Here is a 17,446-nt window from a genome sequence, read left to right as displayed (position 1 = left end):
CGGGGTGCGGCGGCCGGTGCCTGCCGCCCGCAGGCCTCCGCGCCCGGCGGTCCGCGGGGACAGGAGCCCGCTTTGTATCTCGCCCGTTCGCGGCCGCCGCTGTGGCTCCGTGACCCTGGGCGCGCTGCGGCCAGGAGCCGTGCCCGTCCCGCCCGTCTCCCCTCCGTTCCTCGGTTTCGCCTCCTCCCGGGTGTGCAAGTTTCGGTGCCGCAGATGGGCACCAAGTTAGTGAGGAAGTCACTTAAAGATGCTTTCTAAAATCCCCGAGGAAAAATCTTTTTTACGCTCTTTTTAAAATATTCTGAGCAATCCATTTTTGATCAATGGTTTAATTAAGAAAAATTAGTGTAAAACCCGAAAATGTGTGGAGCAAGGCTGAAACTGTTAGCAGAGTGCGAGAGGCAATAGGAATGATCTGCAGGTGGGGCTCTGGACTCCCACCTATAAATGGCCTTTATATCAAAACGTTTTACATTTTAATGCTTGAGGAGATATTAAAAGCTCCATCGGTGGGATTTTCAGGGACGTGGTGGGAAAATACTAAGTAGCTGGACCCGTTTCAAAGCTGGGCTTAATTCTCTTTCTTTGGAAATAAGGCATGCCAAGGAAGAAAGAAAATGGCAAAGACAGAAAGTATTAGGACACTGACTTGGCTTCAGTTTTGGTCTCACATGGGCAACGTCTCTGGCTAAGCCAGGCTTGTTAACATGAAAGGAGTAAGGAAAAGAGGGGGCAAGATATGGAGAGGAGGAGGGAGCATTTTGTCACTAATGCAAGCATCAAATTTCAAGGTGGATTGATAATAGCTGCTGATTATGGGCTTTTCCTGAATTTGTTTATGGTGTGTTTGTTTTGTGTTTTGGGTTTTTTTTTCCTCCTGGCATGATCCAGTCAGCCTCTGTCAAGCTAAAAGGTCCCGGACTCTGACTGGACAGTTTATCGCCAGTTTAACAGCATGGTGATAAACTTGCTTCTACCAATCCACTCATTTCCCCCAGTCTAAGAATGAACCTTGCTTCCTTCTGGTGAGTTTGCAAAAAAAGAGGTGGGCAGAATCATCTGTTCTCTTGCTATTTCATTTGCTAATCAGAACTATTTCTACTTACCAGTTTTATTCTACTGAGTAATTTGATACTTGTTAACTAGGGAAGACCTCAGCATGCTACCCCATTTGCATTGGAAGGCCTCTTTGTTTGGTATATTCTAGCCTTTTGGGTTTTTAGCGGTTCCCATCTCTTCCTAACCTTCAGTTTTTAACTTTTCCCTAAAATTAGCTAAGAAACAGTTGTTTCTTCTTTTTTTTTTTTCCTTTTTTCCTTATTTTCTATGCAGTATTCCTACCTGTTGTCAATACTAAACAGTAGTCTGCTGTTTAACTGTAAATGTTAGGTTAAGAAAACCTAAACTTATCTTACCAGGGACAGGAATAATACCATACAAATTCTGGTACAAAAGTGATAAAAATAAGTGTATGCTCTCAGAATGTAGTTTTGCATGACTGCCCTGCATAATCTGCAGCAGTCATCCAACTGCTGACTTTTATCTGGGTCTTTAGGTCATCCCAATAACACCTACTTACCTTTTTCCTTCTCTTCATCTTGTTCTCACTCAAGTTTCTCTGTCTTTTGCTGCAACAGCATATGCTTCTCATTGCAGTATTGTCCTTTTTTGGAAAGTATACAGTTCAATATTCCTGCCATGGCATAGTCCTAAAGATGCTCTCCTGACCTGTAGCTTTTACCCCATCAAATTACGAGCAAGTATCTATTATTACTTCTAAACTATTAATATTTTTATTTATGAACAGGAAGACTACATATTTAAAAGACTGATCTGCAAAGGACTTGAGTTTGTTGCTTCTAGTTCTTGAAGAACCAGATCCTCCTTGCTAGGCAAATAATAATCACAAGACTGGATAGATATACTTTTTTTAAAAACTGCGGTGTAGTGCAGAACAACAAAAATGCCTTAAGGAGCCAAGTCAAGCAAAAATAAACATGTTCAGAATCTTACTGAAATCCATTTTTTAAAAACAAACAACACCCCGCCCCCCCCCCCCCACCAAAAACACACAAACACAACAAAAAAAACCACCCCCCCCCCCAAAACAAACCCCCCAAACCCCCACCGAACTTCAAGATATTTGGAAAGACGAGATCAGCATTTTGAAGATTCCCTGCACAGGACAACCTAGGTAGTATCTGTTGCTTTACTGCCTGATCACCTTCTGCACCAATAATAAAAAATGGTATGTTATTTTTGATCCTTTGTGTTTGTCTATATGACATCCCCCTACTTTCACCAGGGTTGGGTGTAGGGGAGTTTCATTTTTCAGCAAAAACACTTATTTAATTGAGGATTAGTTTATACACAGCTGGCAAAAGCATAAAGCAATCAGATATTATTATCACAGATGACAATCCTTAATATCCTCAGTCTGACAACATGGAGGGTATAATAAGGGAGATGGCTCCACCTCATCACTTATAGTAGACAAATTGCAGATTTGTTGTTTGACAGTAATCATTGAAAATGCAGAATAATAAAGTATATTACTTTCTATGGCTTAATTTCTTCATCTAAGCATATGCTGTGTGTTTATTTTGAATTTTTAACTGTTTATGCAGTTTAATTGCTGTAGAGCTGTTATGAGTTAACTTGTGTTTGCCTGAAGCTATAGATGACTTCAGAGCAACTTTTGCTGAAAAGTACATATTGTATCAGTAGTAGTAGTGGAAGCCAGTTCTACCGATGAGTGCTATTTTTTGATTCAGAACAAGGAATACTCCATCTACTACAGTAATTTAGACATTCAGTAATTTTTTTAGTGATGGAATTTTTTGTAACTTACATTCACTTCATTCATCATCTGGTTATTATATCCTCCTAAAGTTAAGCTGTTGCATCCTTAACACTCCTGAGCTGTGGCAGGAGACTGCTGTTTGGCCACTTCTTTTCACTGTCCTAAATCAGCCATATAGATGCGTAGTTTGGACAGTTTCTTTGAAAATGGAACCAGTATTTATGGGAATATCACTGCATTAATTTGGTTCTAGAAGTACTATGCAAGGATTAAAATGGTATGTGTAGGCAGAAATGGAACTTTTCAATGAAGATACTTCAGCCAAAGGGTGTAGTTCGGGGTTTGGTTTTGTTGGTGGGGTTTGGTTTTTTTGGGGAGGGGGATGGGGGTGTGTATTGAGCAGAAACAGTACGTTATCTCTGATGAGATGATAGGGTCTCTTGATTCCTTGCCGTGCAGTTGTGATGAGGGTTACAGAAAACTCTCTTTTGTGGTCGTTCCAGAAGCACTACTCTCTATTCAGGTTTGCTTTCTGACAGTGTTGATGCTGCCTGTTTTAGGAATTCAAGCGTGAGTAAAATAGAAGCATATTAATGGAGTAGGTCACTTTTACGTAGCTGATGTTATCAGTTTGCTTAGTTATGTTAGCTGTGCAAAAAACCTCTGTAATAGTTGTACTAGCAGCTGTACAGACATAACATAACTCTTGCTGTGGAGTCAGCAGATCAGTCTTCCTCCTTGCAGCACCTATCATCATATTTTAAATATAATTTAAAAAATCTGATTGTTAAAGACTAGACATCACCCATGGACTGATGCTTGGTTCTCTTTTAACGTTTCATGGAGCTGATTTTTGTTTGTAGAAGGCTCAGAATTTCAGCTTGGGGAATGTGGAGAGACATTTTCAAAATGAAGTAGAGATTCTTATACTAAGAAATGTACACTGTTTCTGAAAATGGCAGAATATACATCATGAAGTACTCAGAATGAAATGTCACTGTTAATTTCTCTGATAAAATAATACAAATTTCTTTCAGGCCGGACCATTAACTGATGTGACGATGTGTAAGGACAAAGAAGGAAAAACTAAGTCTTTTGGATTTGTCTGCTTTAAGCACAAAGAATCAGTGCCTTATGCAATAGCTTTGCTGAATGGAATACGTTTGTATGGAAGGCCAATTAAAGTGCAGTGTCGGCTTGGTATGTTTAGTAGTCTCAATGATTAAGTCTTTGTAAATATTTTTTTTTTAATGACTATTTTTGACTCCTACAGTCTTTTACAAAGATGACAATTTATAGTTGGAACAAATTACAGTCCTTTTTTTTTTAAGAAACAAAAACTTGTGGCTTTTACGTAGGGAAGGATTCAGTCTTTCTATTTTTTGTTTACTAAGATAATACAATAGGTTGGTTCAGAACAGCATAACCTGCAAGTCAGCTCAGACCACACTGTATGGAAAACATAGTAACATAGGTTTTCATGCCAGATTACAGTTAGGAATCATGGTGTGACTTTAACTTGCAGTCTGGCAGGAAAAGTTGATTCAGTAAGTGCAGCAACTATCAAGCTGTTTGATAGTTTTTATACTAAAGCCAGAGAGTTACCAGAGCTGTCGTTTTAAGTGGAAGGGATTGTAGTCCAAAGAATATAGTCAAATCGGTCACATTCTTAGTTTTATGTTTATGAAAATAAACCACCTAGAAAGCTAATGCAGGCAGCATTTGCAACCCAAATATTAAGGACTCATGTTCCTACTATGCACTGTGCCACTCCTTACTTCAAAGGCTGTACAGAGCAGTTGCTGGGTTTAAGTAGAATGGCTGAGGTTCCTAAAACCAGAAGCATCTCCTGTGTCTGTAACTGAGTGGGAATTATTGTGTTCTTGATTACTTCAATAGCCTTGATTTATGCTTCTGTAAGTGAATAAATGATAAATGAACATTTTCAAGCAGTAAAGTGATGCTATAGATTATCTGCCATAAAATGGCAGCTTATCTTTGTATACTACCTTAGATATAATAGCACACTACAGATGACACAGAACACTTTCTGTGTTTTTGACTTGTTAATTGAATATTCAGTTATGAATATTCATTATGTTCTTGTCTTATTTACAGGGAGTTCTCGCTCACCAGAACTAAACAGCCCTACGCATGGTTTTGAGAACCATACTGACTTATATTCACCTTTGTATAGGTAACAAAAAACACCTGTGAATGAACCGTATGATTGTAATTTTTTAAAAATCTTATTAAGAAAATCAGTTCATGTGGTAGAGCAATCTTCAGGCTTTTTGTTAAAACAGCTGTTGCATGCTTTAATTGCATCCTTACTGATGACTTGCAGTGGGCTGTAGTTAATTTTAATGTTTGGTTGTTTAGCTTGCCAGAGGTTCAGTTAGCCTGAATTTTCCATTCTTTATTTGTTTCTGCAAGATAAAGGACTATGAGAAAATACTGAAATACGGTGTTTGTAGTAACAATGTTTGCAGTTCTTAGGGGAAAAAAATCTGACAATGGAGATAATCTTTATAAACCCCACTGAGTTTATATCTGTATTTTTTGTGTCTATATGTACAAGCAGCTGTCATGCACATATGAATGCACAGGTTATAAACCTGTTACAATGGAAGTCTGAATACCCCAGATGCAGCATTTTTCAATATTTCAACATTTTTAGTTACAAATGTGACAGAACTCTCTGTGGAAGCTAAACTCCTGTGGTGAAATCCAGAACTATTCTGCATCTGCACTTAAGTACACGGGAAGATTACTCATTAATTGAGCCTTTGGGTGTATTTTCCTTGTTTTATCAGGGTTTTTTTTCATGGAAGCAGTTGTTAATATCTCAGTTCTCCTCTTGGATATACTCATTGTAGCCCAAGAGTTAAGTCTCAGCACTCTGGTAAGCGGTATATGGTGGATGTCTCGAATCTGTATGTTTGCTTGTTTTTTCTAGGTATCAAGAGCCTTATGGAAATCCTCCATTTCCTGTTACTCCTTTTCCAATGAACAATAGTTTACCTCATGAATACTCAGGCTTTCAAAAGATGGTGAGTTTGCGTTAAAAGTTAAAAATTTGGGACCTTTTTTATGAAGTTGGATGTATTCTGCTTTTCTGCAAACACAGTGCTTATTTAATGTCTTAAAATGTGGTTTAGGCTGCTAACTTTGACTGTATTAGGTCTGTTCATTTTAGCACTTTAAGGTACTATAATAACAGAGGATCTACCAAATGAAACCATTTTCTTACTGCAGGAGTGTCTTAAAGGTATATAGCTTAGGGAGGCTAAAAATGTCAGTCTACAAAGAGAGGTCTTTCCTGTACTGTGCTCCAGATCAAATCCCCTTGGTGACACAAGCTAACCTAGTAAAATTACAAACATGCAAGCAATAGCTTCTCCATATATAGTTAATTCAGTCGGAACTTCTTAGCTCTTCTACTCAATTCAGAAATGCCCAACAAAAGCTTGAAATGTCCTAAAGCCAAGCCTAAAACTTGCCCAACAAATCACCACTGCCCAAGTTCGGGCAACAACAGTTTGAGGGTTTCTGGCCTGAACCTTCACATGCCCCTGCAGTTCTCATATTCATGATTTACTTTCACAGCACTAGACAGTGAGAACCCATATTCCACTTCCCCTCTAACAGACTCTGGTGCACAGGGCCATTCTTGTCCTAATCTCTTTTATCTGAGCCATTCCACAAGGCAAGGGAACGGGTCTTTTCAGATGGCAACGTGTGGGCCAAGCCCTACTCACCAAACACATCATGGAGCTTCTGAATCTGATCAGTATGGATTGGTAGGAGTGAAGAAACCCAGTATTTAATGTGAGGTACCAACTGTGGACAGTATTGCTGCCACCCAGTCTGACTGGGGAATGGCCAGCCCTTTGTAACTGTAGAAGGGGTGAAGTCTGGGTAGATGACTCTTGCTAGCTGCAATCTGAGCAGGAGAATGGAGGGGGTCTGTTCCCTGTTGCACAGATGCACTGGCGGCCTGCCTCCCCTCGTACCAGGCTGTGCCCTCAGAAGAGCTGGTGCTTGCAGAAACCTTCCCATCCCCTCCATTGTGGTTGGAAGGCTTGGGAGTGTACTATCTCCCCCGCTATGCTTGCTTATGAACCCACAGCTCAGTAACAATGCAGTATGTAAACACCGAGAGACCAAACTCAGCAGACCAGCACGCATGACCAACTTCATCCCATTTTCTGTTTGCTAGAAGGGATGGTATTGCAGTGTGCCTCCAATGACAGTTTGTTGCAGCTTCAGCAGGAAGCGACCTCGTCACGTGTACAACTTCATGTATCTACCTCACCTTTATTTGGGTGAGCCAGGCAGGTTACTCACTTGGAGTCTGTTTGCACATATAACATACTCGGACATGCTCCCCCTAATTTTTCTGGTTACTGCCAGTCAGTAGAAAGCTACTCTTTTCTGACCTTTGTAGCTCTATTTCTGTATTTGGGCTGTGCATTTTGTATGAGAAGGACTCTTGGGATACTTCAGGGACTGTAGCAAGAAGCTGGGCAACTGTGTTGTTCCAAGTGCTTTGATCTAGGGATTCACTATACCTTGTTGGAATGCTTTGTTCCACATTAACTTTAAAATTAGTTAAACCAGGTTAAAAAAAATTGCAGATGTGCATGTCTTTACATTAACAATAAGCACTGCAGTTACAAATGTTTGTAACATACATAGATGTAAAAATGAAAGGAATGCCATGTTGATTACCTTACACAAAGACTAACTGGCAGTTTAATCTTAAATCAGATTATGTCTCTGTTCTAACCTTGCCATGAATGTCTACTTTTTCCAACTATACTAGTTGATATAATAAAATATGAGCTTTACTCTCAAATGTTCTGTTATGTTATTTTATAATTTATCAGTAGTTTTATTGTAGAAGCTGTAATGCATGCAAAATTAAACTCCTCAGAACTTTCTCCTTACAGTGTTAACAACTCAAGTTTCTATTTCTCTAGACGAACCATTTTTTAGCACAGCAGTACACAGTACAGAGTCCAATGGGTCAACAGTTTCCTTACTATCAGATGACTCCACCACTGCCTTCAAATTTATCCTTTTCTCTCTATCAGAATCAAGCTGCAAATTTTAAATCTGCACAGAGTTCTTTTGAATTGGCCCTGCCACATTCAAGTGACTGTGAAGTGCACCAGGTGAATAAAAGCACCTCTAAAAGAAAGAGAGAAGAGCAAAGTTGTGACGGTGACACTAGTATTGAGGATGACAAAAAGAAACAAAGAAAGCATGACCAAAAATACAAGAAGCACAAAGCCAAGAAAAAGACGCATTAATACTGTTAACTGGTTTCATCTTTTTTTTTAAATTAAATTTGTTATTTTTATTTGAGAGAGATTAAATCTTTCATCTTTGCACTTTATTAAAAAAATGTTCAAGTTTCATATTATTTTTGAAATGTGTTGTGCATAAAGTATACTGATACTTCATTTAATCTCAACCTATTTAAAGAGGAAAGTACTATTTAAGGTATAGGAAACACTTAAGAAGATAAAGCTTTCCTAATAAAGGTAAAAACCTAGTTGATTTCTCCCCCCTCCCCAAGAATCATGGAAGGCTATTATTTCACTAATATAGAAACTTTATGAAAATACATAATTTCAGCCACTCATGAAGCATATGCATCACTTTCATCACTTATGGGATGTATTTTTGTGTATGGTGTAAGAATTTTTTGGAGCCATTGAAGCGAGCAGGCTAGAAATCCGAAGTGTCACTTCAGAGACGTGCTTGTCACTGAAGTATCAACACCTATAACTTCTCCTCTTTTCTGATTTAGCTCTGTTGTTACTTTCAGTTAGGATCACCTTGTATGGTTATTGAAACTGGTTTTTTCCAGTAGTAAATTTGAAGTAAAACATGGGCATTTGCACTAACTACAAGACTTACATATGTATCAATACTCAAATGAATGTATCTACTTTATGGCTGCAGTTATGTACTGACTAGAACTACTTGCATATATATGCATCTTTATATCTATAAAGTTACTCTAGTGTATTGTTCACTTATTTGAGAATCTAAATGTTCATTGTAACAAATGGATGAAAAATTTAATGGGTATCTCATCTAATTAATAGCACAAAAGCATGAATCAGTGGAGTTAGTACTACCTCTTAAGAAGAAAAGTTTTTCCATTGTGTAGCAGAGGAAGAATAAACCGTCTCATATCGTGATGAATCAAAGTAGTCAAATGACCTATTTTCTATCTTTCACAACTGCCACCAACAACCTATAGACAGATACAGTGGTACTGTCTTATACAAGTACAGGTGAAACACTTTTAAGATCCTATTATATGAGAAAGCAAAACCCTTAATCTTCAGCTGTTTAATATTGCTTAAAGTTAAGTCGTATGTTGAGACTAGTAATAGGCTTCAAATTTAACCTGACAGTAAAAAAGGATTTTGTTTTTATTAAACTCAGTTTTCTTGGTTATAATGTTGGGTTGCTTGAAAGGATTACTTTTCATCCTTACACTGGTATTGAAAGAATATCCAAGTTTACTGATTTGAAGGTAATGTGTTTTACAAGCCCAAATGAGTTTCAGAAATGGAAGAATGTTTAGCTTGCAACGATTTCTCTTTTGTCTGATAAGATAAATCACAGCTAATAAAATCATTTTCTCAAGAACTGTTTTTAACTTCCCAAAGGGATTACTTCTTTAGCCTAAGAGACACCACAGTATGGCACCCTTGAAATGTCATTAGCAACCAAATTCAACCTTCTCTAGAAAGAACTTGCATAACAAAGGTTTGTGTCTTAAATAAGATTTATGCCTTATGTTTTAAGAAACTTGCTACATCTGCCCAATCCCTTTCCCTTTCTCCCTCTTCCATACAAACACTTGCCACTTTATCTTTTTGATTATTTCCCCCTCCCCCCCCAGTAACTTTAGGACTAAGCTATGTAGATGTAATCTAACTTCTGTTGGAAGATACTGCTGACATTATAGCAGTAAGTCGCTGATCACAATAGTTGCCACAATAATGGCAAAAGTTAACAAGTAAAATACACTGGATTTCTTTAAACCTGTTCCCTGTGTTAAAGAAATGTAAATATAATCAAGTAGAGGAAGAATATGTTAACGTTAATTTAAGTTAGAAGTGAAGTTCATCAGACAAAAGAGGAAACGGATCCCCAAATCAGAGTTAGCCTGCAGAAAGAGAAGCTTAGTCAGGTCTATCCTAATGTGTCCTTATCAGACTTCCCCAGTGGATAGATAAAATAATCTGTTCTATGCAATTATACTCTACAAAAGGAATGTCAAGGAAGATCATATTGCATATGGCTGATAAAATATCCATACAGTTCTTCTAAAGAAGTAATTTTTCTCACCCTCTTTCTTCCCAGTCTTTTTTTTTCCTGAGGGAGGTAAGGATTTTAACACCTCTCAATATCCGCTTACCTAAAACTCATCAATGTGTTAAAAGAAGAAAAGCTAGGCATGTGGGAATGTGCTAAAATTACTTTAGCCATAACTAAATTTCTTTTGTACACCTATTAACTTAAGACATCCCTTTAGTCAGGGTCTCATTGATACTTTGATTACATTGTCACCATGTTGAGGAAATAAAATACTGGAAACAAAAACCACTTGAGTTTGGCCTTGACCAAATATTACTTCAACCCTTTATCTGTTTCAGTCACTTTTAAAAATTCTTCATGAATATGAAATGAATGATTTCTATGTTAGTTCTGATTCTAAATTATTGTTATTTTGTCCTGGTCTTTCACTTCCCATTCTACTGGCTGGCCACAAGACCTTGTGTTCCCTGCTGTCACATAGGTCTTGCATTTAGATTTGTTTCTCTGTATTTTATTGTATGGAATGCAGTGCATAGTTATTTCCATTACAATCTCACAAACTCTGGAGAAATCAGTATCGCTGCAGTCAGTGATGCATTCGCATTTAAGGTGGCAATGTGCCAGGTCAACAAGGGTCAAAGGGGAGGTGCCGTATTAACTATAGAGTAAAATCAAGATACTGATTTCTATTAACTTTTGGAAAAACTTTTATGCTCTGAAAAAACCACAGCAGTGGAAGTTGCTATTATAGCTTCCTTCCTACCTACCTTTACATTTAAATACTAGTAAGCAAGCTGTATGAAGTCTCCAAAAAGCAAAACTAGGAAGCATTGAGAAGTAACAAAGATCAAAACTTGCTTATCTGGTATGCAACCTGCTGGAGTGCCTGGTGCTGCAGCAGCCTGGTTCGAGACATGCGGGATTTCCAGCTGCCAGTCCCAGGTGGAGTAGTTCTGTCAACAGCGAGCATGTGCTTTCTAAGTTTTATCCTAAAGCATTTTAAGTTGGATCTATCTGTTCAGCAGCAACAGCACTGCAGCGCTCTGATTTAAGTGGGAGACACAGCTCCTGTCACAAACAGCCTGCTCTGTGGGCCCAACTCTAAGACAAAAGTACTGTTGTCATTTGTCATTTTCTGATGCACTAATAAACTTCTGGTAGCACAGATCCTGCTATGAGCTGGTTAAAAAAAAAAAAAAGTTTTTTATACGTTTGGTCACAAGATAGGATGCACATGCCCCACCACACACCGTTCCCTTGCCTGCCCTCTCAATTTTACTCGAGTGCTGCCCACTAGTACAACACACGTCCGTCCCGCCTGTCATTAAATGACAGCAACCAGACAAGAATCAGAGGCAGACGGTGCCCTCGGCGGCTGCAGGTCGCGTTTTAGGGCACAAAGTGCATTTCACCACAAGCTCTGGGGCCGGGCCGGGCCGGCAGAGCTACCGGGGGCCTCCTCTCGGGCCCGGCGGGGCTGGGGAATCGGAGGGGCCTCACGGGATCCAAGCTGCGGCTGCAGCTGAGGCACCGCCCCCCCCGCCCGCACCTGCTCCTCCGGCGGCCGCGTCCCGCCTCCGACGCCTCTCCCCTCGCGCGCGGGGCGGCCGTTAACGGTCTCCGCCGGCAGCTCGGAGAGGCCCTTCGGCGCGCCCGCCTCGGGAAGAAGCCATGGCCGCCTCCCGCGGGCAGCGGGGCGGCTTCTACGAGCGCCCGAGTCCCACCGGGAAGACGGTGACACAGCGCAGCGGACGGCCGAGCGGGGGGGAGGCGTTATTGGCGGGGCTGAGGGCGGGGTACCTCCCCGCCAGGGCCTGCTGCTGCCCCGGGAGGGAGCCGCCCGGGGCAGCCGCGGGGGCTCCGCGGGGGCTTGCTTTAAACCTGATCGGATTTCATGTAGGATCCGTGCTGGGTCTGTGTGTGGGGAAAAAAAAAAAAAAAGACAACTGATATGTCCTGGGCTGCATCCTTTGAATTTATGAGGGGGGAATAATTTTTAGGGCAGGGGTTTGTTCAATATTTCTTATCATTCTCTTCTTAAGGGAATGGGAGCTTTGCCACAGATAGGAATAGGAGCAGGATTTAAGCAGGGAATATTTGTGACCAAGACTTCTACTGTGTTCTTCAATAGTAAAAGGCAATAGTTGCAACAGTGCTGTATGGGTGTAAATCGTAATGGCCCAAGGCAAACACTTATGTCTGATAGCGAAGGGTGAGTAGATGCACAAGCAGATGTGTTTGTTGGAGGAGGGCACACATATTTGTTGCGTATTTGTTTCTTGGATTATCATTTAATCATTTGGCTTTTCACTGAAAGTACAAGGAAAATCGTGGAAAATATACAGGATTTCAGAGCACCGGCAGCATACATTTTTAATAGGTGGGTTTTTTACACCACCTACCGAAAAGAACTGTAACTGCATCTTTAGTTAGAAAGGAGTTTGCTGTTCTTTAGGTATTAGCAGTTGGTAACTTCCAATAGCTAGGTTTTCAAATGGGGGAAAAAAAATCTGCAGGATTTTAGTTGTCAAAGATTTAAGGAAGGTTTGCTTGTATTGGACGTAGAATCATAGAATATCTCAAGTTGAAAGGAACCCATAAAGATCATAAAGTCCAAGTCCTATGCTTTACTGTTGGTGTGATCATCCTCTAGGGTATGTGTAAACAGTGTAAAATCAAGCTAAGGTGGTGGTTAATATCTTGTTACAGCAAGTTAAGTTATTCTAGTAAGTCATGAGACTGTAGATCTCTTTCATTCTTCACACCTTGTGTTAGAGCATATTGGTGGGAGAAGGTAACAAAGAAGTATAAGTATAGACCTTATAGCTCAGAATTAAATAGCTCCTAAAAACTACATGTTTAGTAAAAGAAAAAAACCAAACCCAACTTCTTCTTCAGTCTTTCAAGTAACATTGATCCTTTTTTCTTTTTTAAACAGAAACGTAGCCCTGAAGAGAATGTTTTTTTCTTCAGTAAATTAACATATTCCTGGTTTAGCAGGTGAGAATTTAATAAACTGGTTGTTGATGTTCATTGATGCTCACGGAATTATAGAGCACACACTTACATTCCACACCATCATTCTGGCTTGAGCCTGAGCCTAAGCTGTTAGCTTTTTGTACAAAGATCAAAGTTTATAACTTTTAGAGGTCATATTCAAGTATTTTGTGGAGTATTGTTTATACATAGTAACAGCCATTTTATACGTTATCTAATGGCATTATTTAAAACATCAATATTTTCATAACTAAGCACAATGTTCTTGTTACAGTAGACATTTTTAGACAATGGGGTATAAAAGGCCAAATTAGGCTATCTTTTTTTATTTACTATCTGTCTGTGTAAAGTTTGGCAATAGACAAAAATTAAAAATAAGGTTTCCTTTATACTCCATGTAGTGATACAACAATTTGCTAGATCTCCAGGAACAAATACGCAGTAGTACATTTAAGATATTTTCCAAGTCACCAATTTCATGCTCATTTTCCTCCCTCTTTTATGGCAGGCTGGATGTTATTACTGCAGATCACCTGCTCATAAACACTGATAAGTCCCTCTACTTCTTGGGAAATTTTCCACTCAAAAATAGGAACTGAAAGCTCAACTATATCAAGTCATGCAGCTTCCGGTCACTTCATATTTTGGATGTTATTTCAAACAATTTCATGTGTTATGTCTTGTGACCATTACTCATTTATAACATTTTTCTTTTTTCTTCTTTAAAAATCATTTGAGTCAGACGTACACATTTCAAAAATCTAAAGGTGAGAAAAAAAAACATTTTAAGAGTATTATAACTCCTTCTTGCTTTATTCAATATTATTAATTTTAAGGAAAATCTGAAAGTAGTATTTGCTATTAATAAGCTGAGACAAAACAATTAGATTGTTTCAAGGATTCAGAGTATTCAGTTGAACTCTGGCCCTGTTGAAGTTAGGAGTTCACCATCAGTATCAAAGTAGCTTTGGTTTTTACCAATCCTTGCATTCTACACCATAAATATAAATTTTCATTTTTTCTAGAAAGTTATGTAGTGTACTGACTGCAGTGCTTCTATATGACACTTATGTGTTCATTGTGTCACAGTGTTCACCCAAATGTTCAAGCTAGGCTATCCTTTTTATTTTTTAACCAATTCCACAATGTTTAACTAAAGAAGGGGGGGGGGCAGGATTTCAGTTCAGCTCAGTGAGAGCTTATTTAGCTATGAAATAACTGGATGCAATTAAACTAATATTGTGAACATTAGGTATGTTCCCTCTTTCCAATCACAAGCAAACACAATAAATTATGGCTAATATATACTCACCTTAAGTGCTTGCAATCTAAATAGGGAAGTCTCAAATTAGTTGTTACATAATGAACCCATAATGCTATATTATGTTTCTTTAGAATTCATGCAATCTGGAGATTACGGTGCAGAGTGCATTTGGTAGATCTATTTATCCTCTGGCAGCAGTGAGTTTTAGCATTTAGATGAGTTATGCAGAACTCTTAAACAACAGTTCCCACTCAAGTGCCAATTGGTCTGCTTTTCTCACCTGCCTCAAAAGCTGGTGCTCTTAGTGAGAAGCTGTGTTATTTTTGCCTTAATTTATCAGGCATAAGGCAAATTCACTTTTTATTAACGTTATAGCTTCAGTAGATATCTGGGTGGCCCTTGGAGATAGTGAGGTCCACCCCCACCAGAATTTACAGCCTCCAGAAGAGTGTTTCTGAGTCTTATTTTCTGTCCTGTGATAAGCACAACAGCACACACATTAGTCCCAAGCCCAGTGCTGGCACTGACTGGCGCAGGAATGATCTGTGATAGAAAAGGTATTTCATTCCAGATCACAATAGTAAGTGGGTAATGATGCTACACACATTTGTTTATGAAATAGTGTATTTTTCTATAAAGAAATACGGGATCAGAAACATAGACAGATTCTGATGTACAAATGTTCAGAATTTGCTGTTCAGATGCGACAATCTGCTTGGCTCTTCATACTTCAGGTGAATTTCAGTGTATTTAAGGTGATTGTAAGTATGTTCCACTATTTAGTCTGTAGCCTTTATAGGATTACATATATTATTTTGATTATACAGTTTATTTATATGCACTAAATTATATTGTTAGCTTTTTGAGTTAATAGTTCTGTTTGTTTGTCTGTTGTATTTTATGCTGTCTAAATTCATTGCTTTCTTTCAGACTAATATCTATAGGCTATAAGAAGCCATTGGAAAGCGATGACCTGTTTGAACTGAATGAAAGTGATTCACCATACAGTGTGTGTCCTAGCTTTGAAAAACAATGGAGAAAAGAAATCCAAAAGTCTACCACAGGTTTAACGGTAGCTATAATTCTGACAAAAGGCACTATGCTTTTCTAAATTTAAGGAGTCTAGAAGCTGGAGAAGACTGCTAAAATCTTGTTGGTTATTGAACAGCCTACGTTTTGTAGATCACAAAGGCCACTCAGTGTTGTGATCAGTGATCTCTAGTGTGGCTATAGGATTTTTCTAAATTAAGTTCAAACTTACCTCTTAGAAAGATACCTAGTTACATTTTAACATTTCAAGTGATAGAGAATCTACCCTGACTGATACAGAATCTACAGTGACTTTTGCTTTGGTGATTAATTACCATCTTTGTCAAAACTGTCCAGCTAATTTCTCTCTGAACTTGTCTGTTTTGCTGTGTCTTATCTTTGCAGTTGTATTTCAGGTGGGTAGAGAAGTCTTACTAGCTTGCTTATTAGTAGACGCTGTGGCTTACAGAATGCACAAAACAGGCTTCAGCTTTCTTTAATTTTCACAATATTGAATTTTACAGATATTTTGGGGTTTTTGCTTGAGTTACACTGTGTGATTTTCATGTAAATCCTTGACAGTTTCAGTCACAGTTATTATTTTGTTGTTGTAGTTCAAGTGCACTAGGAGCTCTGTAATGTTAGGAAGTTCACAGGAGAGAGGACCTAACCTGTAAGTCCAGTAAGAGTGTAGCTTTTGTTTTTTAATGACTTACTGAGAAGAGGGGTCCTGCAGAGTCTCACGTTACTGCATGTCTTCAGTATTTTTCTTATCTATTTGTAGATTTACCCTTTCTTCCACTGATGGTATACACACCAAAACACTTTCTACCAAAGCATTCAAAAGTATTTTTCAATAAGGATAATTTTAAATTCAGATACTGTTTTTATTATTCAAGTAATCTGTAAAAAATATCCTGTCCTTTATCACTGTAATAATTAAGAAAGGCTGACTCTTTTTTTTTTTTTTTTGAGCCCTTGTAAGAATATTTGCAATTGTTTGACCTGAATTCAAACTGAAAAAAGTAGTTACTTGACAGCTGAAAATACTAGGAAAGAATAGAAGGGTTATTCAACCTTAAACATAAAGTTGCTGTAAGCCTGCTGTAAATGATAATGCATTTATGTTGAAGCTTACCTCTGTTTTTCTGATACAGGTTTTTTTTGACCTGTGATAATCATTTGAGGACTAAATTATTTTCTAATTATATTTGGGGATGAATGGGGCAACCCTAGAAATGATATTTATCCTTTCCTGAAATAATATTAGCCAGGCTAAATAAAACCAGAATTCATTCCTTGCCCCAAAACTTTTCTTCTGACTGTAGGAAATGGGCTTTTTCAGATCATAAATACAGTGATGGCTTTAAATGGACTCTCTAATATTACATATTTTATATTTGTAAATGTAGGTGAAGTTCAAAAATAATTTTTTTCTCTTAATTCTGTACATGTTTTTGTAATCTTGCAGGCTTCTTGCATCAAAAGAGTGCTATTTAAGAAAACGAGTTTCCCTAAACCATCTTTGATTTTGCCATTATGGCAAACATTTAAATTTTTATTGATTAAAGTTGCATTTCTGAAAGTTACAGCTGACATTCTGGCTTTCATGAGTCCACAAATAATGAAGTAAGTTTTTAATGTGTTTCACTTCATATTCAGAGAGTAACAGTAATAATAAAGCTAAAGGGTTACCAATATAAAAACCAAACTAAGCAACGGCTTAGACATGTAAAGATTTTATTCATGCTCCCTCTACCCCAGTGATTATCTGAAAATGATCTAATGAGGAAAAGCTCAAAGAGATCAGGAATTTCTTAGCCAAAGGACTGAGACAAAACCAGTAGAAGTTCAATTCCTCAATATTGTATTTAAGTATTTCATATACTTAAATATAAAATCAAATGTTAAGAAAAATGGAGTACCAGGATATTTACCCTACTTTTTTGTCAATATTTTTCCATCTCTATTTTTAAAAAACCCACTTAAATATATAATAATAT

At 38.2% G+C, this 17,446-nt stretch overlaps 1 protein-coding gene and 1 pseudogene across 1 annotated transcript in view; both read left to right on the top strand.

The window, feature by feature from the left end:
* Positions 1-11,767, top strand: part of RBM11 (RNA binding motif protein 11) — a 12,184-nt gene extending 417 nt beyond the window's left edge. Inside the window, exons 2-7 of the mRNA XM_010567633.1 lie at positions 3,841-4,003; positions 4,922-5,000; positions 5,763-5,856; positions 7,903-8,072; positions 9,272-9,362; positions 11,489-11,767. Of these exons, the coding sequence (XP_010565935.1) occupies positions 3,841-4,003; positions 4,922-5,000; positions 5,763-5,856; positions 7,903-8,072; positions 9,272-9,362; positions 11,489-11,767 (876 nt within the window). The remainder of the gene's footprint in view (positions 1-3,840; positions 4,004-4,921; positions 5,001-5,762; positions 5,857-7,902; positions 8,073-9,271; positions 9,363-11,488) is intronic.
* Positions 11,768-11,824: 57 nt separating this feature from the next.
* Positions 11,825-17,446, top strand: part of LOC104831811 — a 39,658-nt pseudogene continuing 34,036 nt past the window's right edge.

The sequence above is a fragment of the Haliaeetus leucocephalus genome, unplaced genomic scaffold (assembly GCF_000737465.1).
Source record: "Haliaeetus leucocephalus isolate CR32 unplaced genomic scaffold, Haliaeetus_leucocephalus-4.0 Scaffold228, whole genome shotgun sequence".
NCBI lineage: Eukaryota > Metazoa > Chordata > Aves > Accipitriformes > Accipitridae > Haliaeetus > Haliaeetus leucocephalus.
This window is presented reverse-complemented; position numbering and strand designations above follow the sequence as displayed.